Genomic DNA, 16699 nt, shown 5'->3' with positions numbered 1-16699 from the left:
GTCATGGCGATTTCTCAATCGTCACCCCTCATGCCAGTTCCTGGTCTCCACCCTTCTTCCCACAGCCTCAGCTCAAAACCAGTGTCCTCATCTCTCCCGGTCCTGCAACTCATACCTCATGTGCCAGCATGTCCTGTTACCCAAAGTTCAAAATATATCCATGATTTGACCACTTCCCACCACACAACTGCCAGCGTCCTAGAGCGCACCACTGTCACCTCTTGTTTGGACAACTCCAAAGCCCTCTAATGGTCTCCTGGCAACCACCTCACCTGTCAGCCCAGGACCCTCCATTACAGCGGGCAACAAGCCCTGCATGTGCCATGGTGGCGTGAGACTGTCCCCTACTCTCTGCTCCGGACACACTCACCTCCTTGCTTCTCCTCTGACCACAGGAAGCACACAGCTCACAGTGACAGGGGCCATTGTGCCTGCTACACCCTCCCCTCTTCTGGGTGCTCCGAGGATTAATTCTGGATAACCCCAGCACCAGCACCCCAACTTCTTACTCACCTGTCTCCATGTCCTGTTCTGGTGACCGCCTCATGCTCAGGGAACCCCAGACCTTACCATACCCCAGGACCACACCCTAACCGTGGTCACTGCCAGTGATGCCACACTCACCACCTCAATACCAGCGCCCACCCACTGCCTGCCCTGATGCTGGGGGCCACCAATCCACCTCCTGTGCCTTTCCACGTTGCCTGTATCTTCACTGCCTGCCCCGTCACACCATGTAGAGCCCATCCCTCCATTAAAGCCTGTGCCTGAGGAGCTAAATGTTCTAGAGAAGACATAGGATCATCTAGAAGGAACATGAGTTAATTTGGGATCAGGGGAAGGTCTGGATGGTAAGCTGAGTTAACTGTGGTCAACATCAGCTCCTGGCACAGGAGCAACTGGCCTTCTGGACCTCTGGCCCTGGGCAGGCACTTCTGCAGTGTTCTTGGAGCAACTGCACATAGTGCGCAAGAGCGAGGGTGGGCAACAAGGGCCTGACCTCCAGATACGGGGTCTGTACTCTGCTCATTTTTAAAAAAATATTTTATTTATTTATTCATGAGAGATACAGAGAGAGAGGCAGAGACACAGGCAGAGGGAGCAATAGGCTCCCCCTGGGTAGACCGATGTGGGAATCAATCCTAGATCCCCAGGATCACACCCTGAGCTGAAGGCAGACTCTCAACCACTGAGCCACTCAGGCATCCTTGTACTCTGTTCATCGATGGCTCCTCTGAAGCAGGAGGTGGGCAGCCACTCCCTCCAACTCAAGTGCCTTCCAAGGATTTAAAGGCCTAAGGCTCCCACCCTGGGGAGCCAGACAGTAAAGCCTGGGACTTTCAAAACAGCTGCATGTGCAGGAAAAACTTACAAGTGACCACAAATTACCCCAGAAAAGTTTAGAAAAGACCTGAGAAGGGATGCCTGGGCAGCTCAGTTGGTTGAGTGTCCAACTCTTGATTTTGGCTCAGGGTATGGGATTGAGCCCCATACTGGGCTCCACACTCAGTGCAGAGTCTGCTTCAAATTCTGTCTCCCTCTGCCCCTCCTGCTCATGTACTCTTGCTCTAAAATAAATAAATAAAATCATTTTTAAAAAAGAAAAAAAACACCCAAGAAGACATTAAGTTTACACCTCAGGGGGCTCCTGGGTGGCTCAGTCGGTTAAGCTTTTACTTTTGGCTCAGGTCATGATTCTGGGGTCCTGGGATCGAGCCCCACATTGGGCTCCCTGCTCAGTGGGGAGTCTGCTTCTCCCTCTGCCTCTGCCCCTCACCTGCTCCCATTTATGCTCTCTCATGCACTCAACTACATAAAATCTTTTAAAAAAAGTTTACACCTCAGACTGATCCTTGGCAGAGAGCCTACAACAATCAAAACAAAACAAAAATAATAAACAAAAACAATGACTAAGCCCAGCAAGCCCCAAGAAGAGGGGAGAATCTGATTTCCAAGTTCCCACATTACTAGTTTCAAATGTCCAACCAAAACAATCATGATGCACACAGAGAAACAGAAAAGCATGACCCATTCAAAGGAACAGATGAACAGAATCTGTCCCTGACAAGGATTTAGTAGCAAATATATTACACAGATGTCAGAAAAAAAAATTTTAAATGTGCTTGAAGAACAAATGGCATATGTGAAGAAAGTCAAGAAAACAATGTACAGACAAAGGGAAATAGGAATAAAGACAGAAAATCTACAAAGAAACTAGAAGGAAACTTCTAGGGATGCAAAGGCAGATCTGGGCAGCCAGGAGGACAGGACAGTGGAAGTTATGGAAGCCAAGGAACAGACAGAGAAGAAGATGGAAGAAAAGTGAACAGAATCTAAGGGACTGAGGGTTGTACGTGGGAGACACAGAAGGAGAGAAAAGAGCAGGGAGATCTGAAGAAATCACGGGGTGAGGAGACATGAGTGCAAACATCCATGAGGCTCCATGAACTCCCAAGAGGCCACACTGAGACACACTACAGTACAACATCCAAAACCCAGACCCAAGGATCTGAAGGCAGCAGGAGGAAAGCCATGCGTCACTTACAAGATACCTTCAAATAGATGAAAAGATTTCTCATCAGAAACTTCAGAGGCAGAAAACAGTGGCTAATATGTGCAAAGTGCTCAGAGAAGAAAAACAAAAACAAAAACCATGGGGGATCCCTGGGTGGCGCAGCGGTTTGGCGCCTGCCTTTGGCCCAGGGCGCGATCCTGGAGACCCGGGATCGAGTCCCACGTCGGGCTCCCGGTGCATGGAGCCTGCTTCTCTCTCTGCCTCTCTCTCTCTCTCCATGTCTATCATAAATAAATAAATCTTTAAAAAAACAAAAAACAAAAAACAAAAAACAAAAACCAACTGTCAACCAGGAATCCTATTTTTGGCAAAACTGTCCTTCAAAGGTGAGGGAGAAAGCAAGATGTTCCCAGATAAACAGAAGTCCAGGGAGTTTGCGACCAGAGCTGTAGCACCACAAAGCCATACAGAGAAAGGAAGATCTCAGGAAACGTAAATACACAGCAACTAAAAGCTATTGTTATTAGAATAATAGTTAGAAGGCATTAGATGGCATTAAAACAGCGGTTTTCTACATGAATTAAGAGACTAATTCATTTGATGAAACATATTATTAATGTAAAACTTAGTATGACTATAACTTTAGTATTTAACTCCAAATCTTGTTTTCTACATAATTTAAGAGGCTGATGCATTTAAAATAATTATCTATGGGGGCACATGGCTGGCTCAGTTGGAGAGGCATGTGACCCTTGATTTTGGTATGTTAGAGAGATTATTTTTTAAAAAATGAATGAATGAATGATTATTTATGTCTTGGGGCACAGTGTAAAGATGTAATACTTTGACATCGACAACCAAAAAGGTGTTGTACACACAGCTGTGAAGGAGAAGGTTTTTGTGTGTTACTCAAGGTAAACTATAAAATCGATTTAGAAGGTTATAAATTTAGTATGCTAAATGTAATCCCCATGGCAACCACAAAGAAAAGAGCTATAGAATATATACAAAAGGAATTAGGAGGGAATTTAAACATTTCACTAAAAAACTAAACACAGAAGGAGACAGGAATGCAGGAAACAAGGGAGAAAAAAGCCGTAGGCCACACACAACACAAAACGCACAGGACAGGAGGAAGCCCCTCCTCACCAGCGTTCCCTTTAAAGGTAAACGAAAGAGCCTCTCCAGTCAACACAGAGAACGGCAGGATGGATAAAAACACGTGCTGCGACCACTGGCTGTCTACGAGAGACTCAGGTGAGATCTAAAGACACAGCAGGTTGAGAGTCAACGATGGGAACACACGTTACGTGCAGACAGTCCCCAGGAGACAGCTGGTTTCACCAACATCACACAAACAGACTAAGTCAGGAAAAGGTCACAAGGGACGAGGAAGGACAGTACATGTGAGTAAAATCCTCAATACAGCAGGAAGATCTAACAATTACAAGCATTTACGCACCTGAGCACAGACGATTAAAACGTAAGAAACAAAACCCCACAGAACTGAAGGGACTAGCCAGCCTAGGATAACAGCTGGAGACAGTGATGCTGCACTCAGAGTGATGCACAGAAACACGGACAGGAGTAAGGACACGGAGGACTTGCCCCAGCAACCAACCCCGTCCAACCAGACGGCCCACCCAATTAGGATGGCACACGCGTTCCTCCCCGGTGCCCACTGGACGTTGTACTGTCGTATGGGATCGACCACACGTGAGGCCTCAGGTAAGTCTTCATAGATTTTAAAAGGTAGGCTACATACAAAATATCCTCTCTGGCCACAACAGGATGGAGTTAGAAGTCAACAAAAAACAAACATTCACAACATCACGGAAATTTAACACACTTTTAAACAACCAGTGGAAACCAGAGAGGAAATCACCAGGGAAATTAGAAATGAAATGAAATTCGATGAAGGAAAACAGAACGCCACGCCAGAACACGGGGTGTAACCACGGTGCTGCTAACAGGGAAATCTGTAACTATACGTGCTGGCGTTAAAATCCAGAAGGAAAGGATGTCAAACCAACAACCTATCTACAACTGAAGGAGCTAGACGAGAAACTGAACAAACTAAACCCAAAGCTGGCAGAAGGGAAGAAATCATAAACACTGGAGCAGAGATCAATGAAATAAAGAAAAGAGAACCACTAGAGAAAAGAAATGAAACCAGAAGTCGGTTCTTCAAAAAGATTGATGGATCGGCAGTCCTCGAGCTGGATGGACTAAGAAATAGACTCAAGTCACTAGAATCAGACACAAAGTCGGGGACGCCACTCCCAGAACTAAAAAGGTCTAGGAGAGGGTTCCGTGAACAACTGTACGCCAACAACGGGGTGACCTAGATGAAGTGGGCAAATTCCCGGAAAGAGAAAACCCACCGAGACTAAATCACGAAGACGTGGACCATCTGAAGAGGCCTATGAACGAGGAAGGAGATGGGATCAGACATCGGAAATTCCCAAACCAAGAAAAGCCTTGGCCCTGCTGGCTTTACTGGTGAATTCTCCACCTTTAATGACCAACACCAATCCCCTCCAAGCTATGCAAGAGAACTGAGGAGGAGGGAGCGCCTCCCAACTCTTTCTGTGCGGTGTTCTGTATTTCACCCAGCATAACCTGGATACCAAAGCCAGACAGAAATACAAGACAGCCACAGACCAGTATCCCTTGTGAACACAGACGCAAAAATCCTCAAGAAACAGAATCATTTCCATGGAAACATCCTTCCTACCTGGCCAGTAGACATGTCTTATCAAGGGAATGATTCTCTCTGTTACTATGCCTCTATACTGGTAGGTTGGTTCAGTAATAAATGTGAGACCTTTCAGCTGAGCTGCTGCTGTGTCCTGATTTGTGAAGTACTGAATTCCCCCTCCTGTCAGATCTCACATAGCACCGTCTGATAGAACTTTCTGCAGTGATAGAAATGGCCCTTGACAACCAAGTATTTAAAGTGTGGCTAGGGGACACCTGTGTGGCTCTGTCTGCTAAGCGTCTGCCTTTGGCTCAGGTCTTGACAGGGAGTCAGCATGTCTCCCTCTCTCTGCTCCTCCCCCTGCTCATGTGCTTTCTCTCAAATAAAATCTTTTAAAAAAAACCCTCAAGAAAATACTAGCACACAGAGTTCAGCAGCATATTAAGGAACATACACCATGACAAAGTGAGATTTATCCCTGAAATGCAAGGGATGTTCAACATGGGAATGGATGAGTGTAATATATCGCAACAGAATGAAGGAAGAACAAACCACGTGATCATCTCAGTTGATGCATAACACATATTTGACAAAATTCATTTGGAATATCTGGGAACCCAAGTAGCTAAAGAATTCTAAGACGTGGACCATCTGAAGGGGCCTATGAACGAGGAAGGAGATGGGATCAGGTGTTGGAAATTCCCAACCAAGAAAAGCCCTGGCCCTGATGGCTTTACTGGTGAATTCTACTCCACATTTAATAACCAACACCAATCCTCTTCAAGCTTTGCAAGAGAACTGAGGAGGAGGGAGCACCTCCCAACTCATCCTATGGGGCCAGCATAACCCCAAAGATACTACGAGAAAACCACAGACCAGTATCCCCTGTGAACACGGATGCCAACACCTTCAGCAGGCAACTGGAGAACAGGGCTCGGCAGCATGTGAAGGACGATGCACCACACCAAAGGGCTTTGTCTGTGGAGTGCACAGAGGGCTCCCTGTGAACACCTGCCAGAGTGATGCACCACGTCACAACCAGGGGAAGCCCGCACGATCATCTATCTCAGCTGATGCAGGAAGAGCACTTGACTACACCCAACGCTCCCATAAAAGCACTCAACAAACCAGGAACAGGAGGAACCGCCTCCACACAGTCACCGCCGTCTCTGAAAACCTTACGGCAAATGTAATCCTCAGTGGTGAGTAGGAACAAGGGGACGGTGCCTCCTCTCACCACCTCCAGCGCACCCAGTACTGGAAACTCTGGCCAAAGCAATCAGGCATGAGAACGAAGGAAGAGGCATCTACAGTGGAAAGGAAGAAGTAAAATGATCTGTTTGCATATGAGATGGTCTCATATGCAGAAAACCCTAAAGACTCCATGAAAGAGCTGTTAGAATAAATGAATTGATCCAACCAGGGGCTGCAGTAAGTTTCATTTTTATACATAATGAGCAATCTGAAAGTAAATTGCAAGAACAAATCAATTTACAATAGCATCCATCAAAAACAAAATATTTAAGAAATAACTAGAAAAAAAAAGAAATAACTAACTAGGTTAAAAAAAACTTGATGAAAACTATAAAATATCGTGGACAGAAATTAAGACATAAATATATGGAAACATATCCCACGTTATGGGTTGGAAGACTTGATACTGTCAACATGTCAATATTACTCAAAGTCAATCTACAGACTCAATGCAATCCCTATCAAAATACCAATGACATATTTTGCAGAATGAAAAGCCCATCCTAAAATTCATATGGAATCTCAAGGGCCCCTGAAGAGTCAAAATAATCTCAAAAAAGAACAACATAGCTGGAGGACTCACATCTCGTGATTCAACATTGAATACAAAGCTGCGGTCATCCAAACAGTGAGGTACTGATATAAACAGACATTTAGACCAGGAACAGAATAGAGTGCCAGGAAATAAACCTTTGCACATATGCTCAGATGATTTTGACAAGAGTGCTAAGACCATTCAGTGAGGAAAAGATAGGTTTTTCAACAAATGATCCTGGGAAGATGGGACACCCACATGTAAAAGAATGAAATTGGACCCTCACCCAACGGCATACACAAAAATTTACTCAAAATGGACCAAGGACCTAAACCTAAGACCACAGGTCACACATTGGGTCACAAAACAAGTCTTAATAAATTTAAGATTGAAATCACATGAAGTCTCTTCTGACCACAATGGCATGAAACTAGAAATCCATTACAAGAAAACTGGAAAATTCACACACGTGTGAAGATTCAACAACATGCTACTGCATAAGCAGTGGGCCAAGGGAGAAATGAAAAAAATAACTGAGGCAAATGAAAATAGAATGCAACACATGGAAACTCAGAGAGTCTAGCAATAACTGTTGTGAGGGGGGAGTCCACAGGCAGGTAAGCACCTGCCTGGAGAAATGAGAAAGGTCTGTGATAAACAACCTCACTCTGCACCTCAAGGAACTAGAGAGAGGAACAGATGAAGCCCCGGGTGCCCAGGGGGCACAGTTAGCTAAGCATCTGGCTCTTGGTTTGTTTTCGGCTCAGGTCATGATCTCGGGATCGTAAGATCCAGCCCCAGGTCGGGCTCCATGCTCAGTGAGGAGTCTGCTTGAGACTCTCTCTGTCTCTCTGTCTCTATCCCTCTCTCCCTCTGCTCCCCCCACTTGCATGCACTCTCTCAAAAAAAGAGAGTGGGGGGGGACAAAAAGATAACAGAAAGATCAATGAAATGAAGAGCTGTTTTTTTGGAAAAGACAAAACTGACAAACCTTTAGCTACACTTGTCAAGAAAAAGAGAGAGAGGACTCAAATAAAGTCAGGAATGAAAGAGGAGACATACAAGTGATACCATGGAAACACTGAAGATCCTAAGATAGTATTAGGAATAATTACATTCCACAAATTGAACAAGAAGCTAATAAATCCCTAGGAACATACAAGACTGAATCACAAAAAAGTAGAAAATTTGAACACATGGATTAGCAAGGAGATTGAATCCATAATCAACAACCTTTCAACAAACCTCCAGAACCAGATGGCTCCACTGGTGAATACTACCAGCATTTAAGGAAGAATTAGCAACAATTAATACCAAAAAAATAGAAGATGAAGGAACACTTCAACTCCTCTTATGAGGCTAGTACTACCATGATGGTAAAATCAGACAAGGACACCACAACCACAGGCCTACAGAACACAGATGCAGAAGTCCTCAATGACGTATTCACAAGTGAATTCAACAATATGGTAAGAGGATCATATACCCTGATTGAGTGGGATTTACTCCAGGGATGCAAGTTTGGGTCCAGAAATCAATTCTGGCAGTCTCTCCTTTGCTCTCCTGCCCACTGCTCCCTTGCAGTGTGGTCAATAAACTTCTACGTCCTTGGGGGGCAGGGGGAATCAATGTGACTTCCGTAAATCAATGTTAGTGTGATACACTCCACTAACAAAATGAAAGATAAAAATCACATGATTTCAATAGATGCAGAAAAAGCATCTGCCAAATTCAACATCCATTTATGAGATACGTTCCCAACAAAGTGGGCACAGAAGGAACACACCTCAACACAATAAAAGCTGCACGGGACAAGCCCACAGTTCACATCATACTCAACAGTGAGAAGCTGAGAGCTTTTCCTCTACGGTCAGGAACAAGACAAGGATGTCCTCTCTCTCTCCACCCTTATTCCATCTGGTCCTGGTAGTCCTGGCTAGAGCAATGATGTAGGAAAAAAACATAAAAGGTGTCTCAACCAAAAGGGAAGTAGTAGAACTGTCACTATTTGCAGATGATACATTATGTGTAGGAAAACCCTAAAGACTCTCCACACACATTACACGGACACAGACACACACACACGCAGCTAGAACCGATAAATGAATTTGGTGAAGTTACATGACACAAAGTCAAAGGGCGGAAGGCAGTTCTGTTTCTCCACACAAATAACAAACCATGAGAAAGAACAATTAGGAAAACAATCCCACCGACAGGTGCATCAAAAATAATAAAAAAGTTAATCCAAGGGTTGAAGACCTATATGCTAAACATTGTAGAACTTTAAGAAAAGAAATTGACGACAAATAAATGGAAAGACAGTCCATGCTCATGGCTGGAAGAATTAATGCTGTTCAAATAGCCATACTACCCAAAACAATCCACAATTCAATGCAATCCCTATCAAAATTCCAATGGCATTTTCCACAGAAATAGATCAAACAATCCTAAAATTTGTATAAAATCACAAAAGACTCCAAGCAACTTTGAGAAGGGAAACAAAGTTGGTGGCTTCAAACTTCCCAATTTCAAACTATATTACAAAACTATAGTAATCAAAATACTATGGGACTGGCATAAAAACAGACACATAGGTCAGTGGAATGCAGTAGAGAGCCCAGGAATAAACCCACCTATACATAGCCAATTAATCTATGATAAAAGAGCCAAGAATAGACAATGGGAACAGGACAGTCAATTCAATAAATGGTGCTGGGAAAACAGGACAGCCTCGTGCAAAAAAAAGAAACTGGGCTTCCTCACACTGTACGCAAAAATCAACTCAAAATGGATTAAAGGCTTGAGTCTATGACCTGAAACCATAAATCTCCTAGAAGAATATGCAGGCAGTAAGCTTCTTGATGAGGATCTTGGTGAGGATTCTTTGATTTGACATGAAAAGCAAAGGCAACAAAAGCAAAAATAAACCCATGGGACCACATCCAACTGGAAAGCTTCTGCACTGGGACATCATCAACAAAATGAAAAGGCAGCCTGTGGAATGGGAGAAGATATTTAAAATCATATGTCTGGGAGGGGGCTAATATCCAAAATATATAAAGAACTCACATGACTCAGTAGCAACACAAAATAACAAAAACACCAAACAATCCAATTAAACGCTAGGCAGAGGCTCTAAGAAGACATTTTCCCAAAGGAGACACACAGGTGGCCAGGAGGTCCATGAGAAGGTGCACATCAGGACCTCACACCTGTCAGAATGGCCACTGTCTAAACAACAAGAAGGAACACCTATTGGCAAGGATGTGCAGAAACGGGAACCCTGGTGTGCCGCTGGTAGGATGCAAATTGGGGCAGCCACTGCGGAACACGGTATGGAGGTTCCTTAAAAAAATCAAAAACAGAACTATGGTAAGACCCAGCAACTCCACTTCTTTGTATTCGCCTAAAAGAAACAAAGATACTAACTGGAAAAGATGTCTACACACCCATGTTCTCTTTTTTTTTTAAACAATTTTTTAAAAGATTTTATTTATTTATTCATAGAGACAGAGAGAGAGAGAGAGAGAGAGAGAGAGAGAGAGAGAGAGGCAGAGACACAGGCAGAGGGAGAAGCAGACTCCATGCAGGGAACCCGATGTGGGACTCGATCCCGGGTCTCCAGGATCACACCCCAGGCTGCAGGCGGCGCTAAACCGCTGCGCCACCAGGGCTGCCCCACACCCATGTTCACTTCAGCATCATTCACTGGAGAAGACATGGAAGCAGCCTGGTGTCCCCAGATGGACGAGCGGACACAGAAGATGCTGTGTTTACATACACATTGGAATACTGTTCCGCCATAAAAAAGAGGAAAACCTTGTCATTTGTGACAATATGCATGGACTTTGAGGGCATTGTGCTAAGTGAAATCAGTCAGAAAGAAAAAGATAAATACCATAAGTGGAATCTGAGAAAAAAAAAAAAAACCCTAACTCCCATACACAGGGAACAGGCTGGTGGCTGCCATTGGGTTGGGTGACAGGGTGATGGAGGTCAGGGGTGCAAACTTGCAGCTCTTAAGATAAATTGGTCGGGACGTAACCTACAGCAGGGTGACCACAGTTAATAACACTGTGTTGTATATTTGAAAGTTGCTAAGAGAGTAGATGTTAGAATTTCTCAACACAAGAAAAAAGTTGTAACTCTGTGTGGAGAACAATTGTTCACGAGTCTCACTGTGATCACGACACACACAGATACTGGATCATTTCGTTGTGCACCTGACACAGATACAATGCTCTATGTGAACTGCACCTCCATTTTAAAAAGGAAGGAAATTTTGCAACATGCCACCACATGGATGGAGCCTGAGGGAAGTCAGCTGGACACAAGATGAGTGACGGAGGACCCCACTTCTACGAGGGACCCAGTGGCAGACCCACAGGGAGGAGCTGGGGGTGGAGGCCAGCAGTGTTTAGTGGGGACAGAGTTCTAGTCAGAACAGATGGAAAGTTCTGGAGACAGCTGGTGGTGATGGCTGCACAGAAATGGGAAGGCATTTAATGCCCCTGAACTGGACACACACGAATGGTCAAGACTGTGAGTTTTATGTTATGTGTATTTTAATACAATAAAAAGAAGAGGAGAGATCCGGTGTCAGCCACTGCCCTGGACCTGGCAGGGACACAGACAGCAGCAGAGAGCGGGGCAGATGACAAAGCCCAGCCCCTGCCCCCCGGCCACCCTGGGCCCTGACAGCCTCCTTGCAGCCAGCTCACAGGTGTGGGGAATAAGGGCAGAGGTCACCCACCTACTGGCAGGCACCTGGCCCAGAGCTGTGGTGACTCAACAGCTGGAGTCCAAAGCTGGCCACGGCAAGGAGGGTGGGGCCATTTCACCCCACCCCCACCCCATCCCCCACCTTAGAGGAGAGGCATCTGGAACTCAGGCCCAGCTTACACACCCTGCCAACCCGGCAGCTCCAAGTCCACTCTGGGGCCATCTCAGCCTACTGAGTCTCCCCCAGCATGGCAAACACAGGTGGCTGTGCCTCCCCTGCAGGGGAGGAGGTGAGGGCAGCCACTCCCCAGGCCCCTATACATGGAGTGGGCAGGATGGGCAGGCATGAGGGTCCTCCTGGCTTGTGGCCGAGTGCAGAGCCACTTAAGGAACACAGCCTGAAGGTTCCCCAACCTGTCAAACATAGAATCACCTGGTGACCCAGCGGTCCTGCTCCCGAGTCTACCCCAAAGACTCAAGAGACCTGCACACCCGTGTTCACGGCAGCCAAGAGGTGGAAGCAACCCAGGTGTCCACGGATGGATGAGGACAAAGTGGTGGTGCATCCACATCACAGGAATGGTAAGAAAGCATGAAGCACGGACACGCAGTCCAACAGGGGTGGACAAGCACAGACAGCATGCTGATGGGAGGAAGCCAGAAACAAGATGAACACTGCAGGGCCCCACTCGAGCCAGGTCTTGGAGCCGCCAGCCACACACACACACACACACACACACACACACACACACAGAAGACGGCAGCGCTGGGGCTGGGGGAGCACGTGGGGGTCCGCAGTCCAGATTTACAGGAGGATTAGAGCAGTAGGGATGGTGTACAACAGTGTGAATGTACTTAATGCCACTGCACACTTAAGACGGTGCCTGGTGCCACAGTCAGTTTGAGCATCTGACTCTTGGTGGGTTGTTTTTTTTTTTTTAAGATTAATTAATTAATTTATTTATCCATGAGACACAGAGAGAGAGAGGCAGACACAGGCAGAGGGAGAAGCAGGCTCCATGCAGGGAGCCAGATGTGGGATTCGATCCCGGGTCCCCAGGATCATGCTCTGGGCTGAAGGTAGGTACCAAACTGCTGAGCCACCGGGGTGTCCCTGACTCTTGGTTTTGTTCGAATCAGGTCACCATCTCCCGGTGAGGGGATCAAGCCCCTCCCAGGGCTCCCTGCTCAGCAGGAGTCTCTGCTCCCCTTCCCTCTCTCCCTCTGCTTGTGTACACACGGCGCTATCTCAAATAAATAATCGTTAAAAAAAAAGATGGTTAAAATGGTAACTTTTATGCATATTTTGCCACAATAAAAAGAATTTCGTTGAGACGCCTGGGTGGTTCAGTTGGTGAAGCATCTACCTTCGGCTCAGGTCGTGATCCCAGGGCCCTGCATTGGGCTCCCTGCTCAGCGGAGAGTCTACTTCTCCCTCTGCCTCTGCTTGTGCCCACACTCTCAAATAATTAAATAAAATCCAGGTGGGCTGCTGCCCTGACGATAGGTGCTGCCTGCCCAGCCCACCCCTCAGCAGCCCCCTGACAGTCACATGCCCACCCAGGGGACCCTCTCCCAAAAGAGGCCAAATTCCTGAAATTTCTCACCACCAGGAGGCTTCTGTCCTGGCTGACAGCAAGTTGGAAGAGTCATGTCTGCCTTGAAGCTTCTGGGGGCCAAGTGAGCAGGTTCTGCTCTGAGGTCACCTGCGTGGCAGTGCAGGCACATCCTCACTGGTGGCTAAGCTGCAAGGACCGTCTCCCCAGGCCACTCACGGCCAGACCCTCCGGTCCCGGCTCCGGAAAACATATCTGGAGCAGCCCAGCCTCCATGCAGCCAGCCCAAACCAGCTGTCTTGTCAGAAACGAAGACCTCCTCCTCACTGAGCTGACATGCAAATCAGAAAGCCCAGGTGCTCTCAGAATTGGTTTTACCTGGTCCTCCAGGCAATTCAGATGCCCAGGTGACATGCATCAAAGTACCACAAAATGATCCACACCCAAACCCAATTAAGGACCTGAGAGCCCCAAATCCTTCTAGAGCATCGGACCTGAGCCTTTAAGGGGAGAACCTATCATTTGTCCCAACTAGGCAGGCTGCTTGGAGGAAGTGCAGAGGCCCCCCCCCAACCTCTCTCTCCAGGCGGAGACCCCACTAGGCCTTGCAGAGCAAGAGATGCACTCGCACCCACTCCCCCAGGGCTATCAGGAGAAACACTTCTCTGGGAGGCTGTTAGCTTGCTCCTATGTTTGGGGGGGGGCCACTACTGGAGCAGGTTCTGGAGGTCTGCAGGGACTCCTTCACCCCAAGGCTGCCTCCGTCCCAGGAACCTTTGCATGGCCAGCTGGCCAGGTCTGCCCAAATCTACTGCCAAACCCTCCAGGCCTGCCCTTATGTCCTGCTATCCAGAGCCAATGCTCAGGGACCCTCGCCCCGGCCATGCCCTGCTCCTGGCTGGCTGTGGTCAGGCAGGCAGCCATGAGCCAGCCCGTATCACCATAGAGTGGCCCTCAGCCGCCTGTCTGGGACGCAGCAGGCACAGTGGCACAGAACCTGGACAGACCAGGCAGCCTCATCTAAGCAGCAGAGCTGTGGGCGCGCATTCCACGGGGGTCATGAGGGAGGAGGCAGGGCAACAGGCCTCGCCCCCCTGGAGCGGGGGGAAGGGTAGGAAGGGAGGCAGGGCTAGAGCATCAAGAGACCTGCTCTGCCTCTGAAGCACCACGTCCCTCAAAGGGGCTCAGTTGCCCCAGCAGTGAAATAGGGGCGATCACCAGCATCTAGTCTGCTCCACAGGGCTGCCAGACAGATGAGGCAAGATGCTGGTGTCATGGGCCAATTCTGACAAACCAGAGGCTTGGCCCAATGGGTAAGACTTGGGTAAGACTTGTAAGAACTGACTGGTCAAGAGCCCAGCATGCCTGCCTTGGGGCAGTGGCCTCTTGCTGAGTGGGTGGGCTGTGCACAGCAGGGCCCAACAGGCCAGGAAACCCCCTGTCCCACCTGCCAGGGTGCCCCCCCATCCTGAGGTCACGCAGGGAGGCTCTGGGTCTAAAGAAGCTGCTCCTGAGCACTATAACCAGAAAGGAGAGGGACAGGGTCAGCTCCCCGGCCCCCAACCTCTAGCTCATGGCTGAGAGCTGAACACACTGGCTGCCCTTTCTCATCTGACCTCTCCCTGGTGTGGCCAGCTTTCCTGAACAAGTAAAAAGACTATGGTTTGGAAGAGAGAGGTGAGGGGAGTATGAGGTGAGCCAGCCAGCTGGGGGAGCTGGACACAATAGTGATGCCAATGCTGCCCCCACAGCACCATCAGGGTGGGCCCTGCAGCTCCCCAGCTCAGGAGGCCGGGGAAAAGGCCACCACAGTCTGCCCGGATCTCAGAGAAGCCTGTCCCTGGCTCTGGGATGCTCAAGCTCCTGGTATAGCCTTTCTGGGCAACATTGAAGCTGACCAGCAGATTCCCAGGACCTGGGACTGCCAAAGACCTCTCCCAGAGGAGAGCTGGGGACAAGGTCTCTTTTGAAGTGCCTGCAGACTGCGTGTCTCAGACTGGTGTCTCAGGACAAATGCGAGCCCCCCTTCTTGGGGGGCTTTAGCTACTCCATGGTGTGCTAGGTTTATTCTGAGGAGTTTGGGCTAGGAGCCCCCAGCGGAGTGTCCAGTGTCCCTCTGGAGTGCCTGGGGAACAGCCCTTGAGGGGGGCCACCCTCCACTCTGGGGTGGCATGAGTAGGTGAGGCTCTGGGGCTGTTTCTGCCCCACCCCCGCCCTCAGCAAGGACCAGAGGGTGCTGCCCATGGCTCAGAAGCAGGGTACTGCTGGCTTGAAAGCACAGCCTGTCCCCTTCCTGCCAATCCCAGGACAAATAGGCCCAGGAAGGGAGGGGAAGCTCTTCAGGACTCTGGCGCCTTGGAAATCACCCCAGAGCAGGGCCACCCAGGAGCAAAGTCCAGGAGATGCCTGCCAGGAGGATGGGTGCAGGTGGACTGGGAGCTTGTTACAGGCTGCACCCATTCCCCCCCCACCTGAGCTGGCCACCTGCCCCAAAGCAGTCAGGCACCAGGGTGGGGAGAGGGGAGCCCTTTCCCACTGGCCTTCCTCCCCCAGACCCTGCTCAGGGCAGCGCAAACCGGTGGCTCCCGGTGGGGAGGCCATGACGTCACCTCCAGGTGGCAGGGAGCCAGGTGGACCCCCACACCCACGCACAGAAGCCCCGGGGCCAGATCGCCCTTTCTCTCCCTGCAGCTGCTCGCCCGCGCGATTTCCTCTTTCTCTGCGGAGCGAGGTTTCGCAACGCGGCGGTCCGCGGGTGACAGCGAGACACGCAGCCCGGGGGGAGGGGAGGCGACCCAGCCGCAGGCCCGGGGCCGCTGGGAGGCGACCTCCGGCTCCAGGCAGGTGCGCCCGGGGCCCGCGCCCCCGGCCACGCAGGCGCCGCAGCAACCCTCCGTGTCCCCCAGGGGCCGGCATCCAGGCCGGCGCCCACCCGGCCGCACCCATCCCGGCCCCGCACCCACCCGGCCGGCGCCTCCCACGGGCGCACCCAGCGCGACCCGCAGCCACCCGGGCCCCCGCGCCCACCGGGCCGGCCGGGACCAGGGCGCAGCCGCCGGCCCCGCACCTACCCGGGGCGCCGCAGTCGGCGCATCGCGCGTTCCCGGGTCGCTGCAGCAGCTCCAGGACCGCCCTGCGCCGCTCCTTGGCCATGGCCGCGATGCCGCCCGCCGCGATGCCGGCCGGGCCCGAGCGTGCGCCCCGCCGCGCTAGGGCCCCTCGCAGCCCGCCCGCCGCCCGCGGCCCTGCGCCATCCTGGGCGGCCTCAGCCCGCGCGCCGGTTCCGCATTCCTGCCGCCGGCCCGGCTCCTCCGCCGCTCGTGTCGCCGCCGCGGCCGCCGAGCGTGTGCCGGCGCGGGCCCCGGGGCGCACGGCGCGCTCTGGCCGGCACGGCCCGCGGGCGGCCCCCAGCGGCG

General features: G+C 49.9%; 1 protein-coding gene across 1 annotated transcript in view; it reads right to left on the bottom strand.

Annotated features, from left to right (window-relative positions):
• ADAP1 (ArfGAP with dual PH domains 1) overlaps positions 1 to 16473 on the bottom strand; it is a 54331-nt gene extending 37858 nt beyond the window's left edge. The window contains exon 1 of the mRNA XM_038539698.1: positions 16355 to 16473. Coding sequence (XP_038395626.1) covers positions 16355 to 16436 — 82 coding nt within the window. The 5' untranslated portion in view covers positions 16437 to 16473. The remainder of the gene's footprint in view (positions 1 to 16354) is intronic.
• Positions 16474 to 16699: the final 226 nt, after the last annotated feature.

Source organism: Canis lupus, chromosome 6 (genome assembly GCF_011100685.1).
Source record: "Canis lupus familiaris isolate Mischka breed German Shepherd chromosome 6, alternate assembly UU_Cfam_GSD_1.0, whole genome shotgun sequence".
In the NCBI taxonomy this organism is placed as follows: Eukaryota; Metazoa; Chordata; class Mammalia; order Carnivora; family Canidae; genus Canis; species Canis lupus.
The sequence above is the reverse complement of the archived record's forward strand: the minus strand, read 5'-3'. Positions and strand labels throughout refer to the sequence as shown.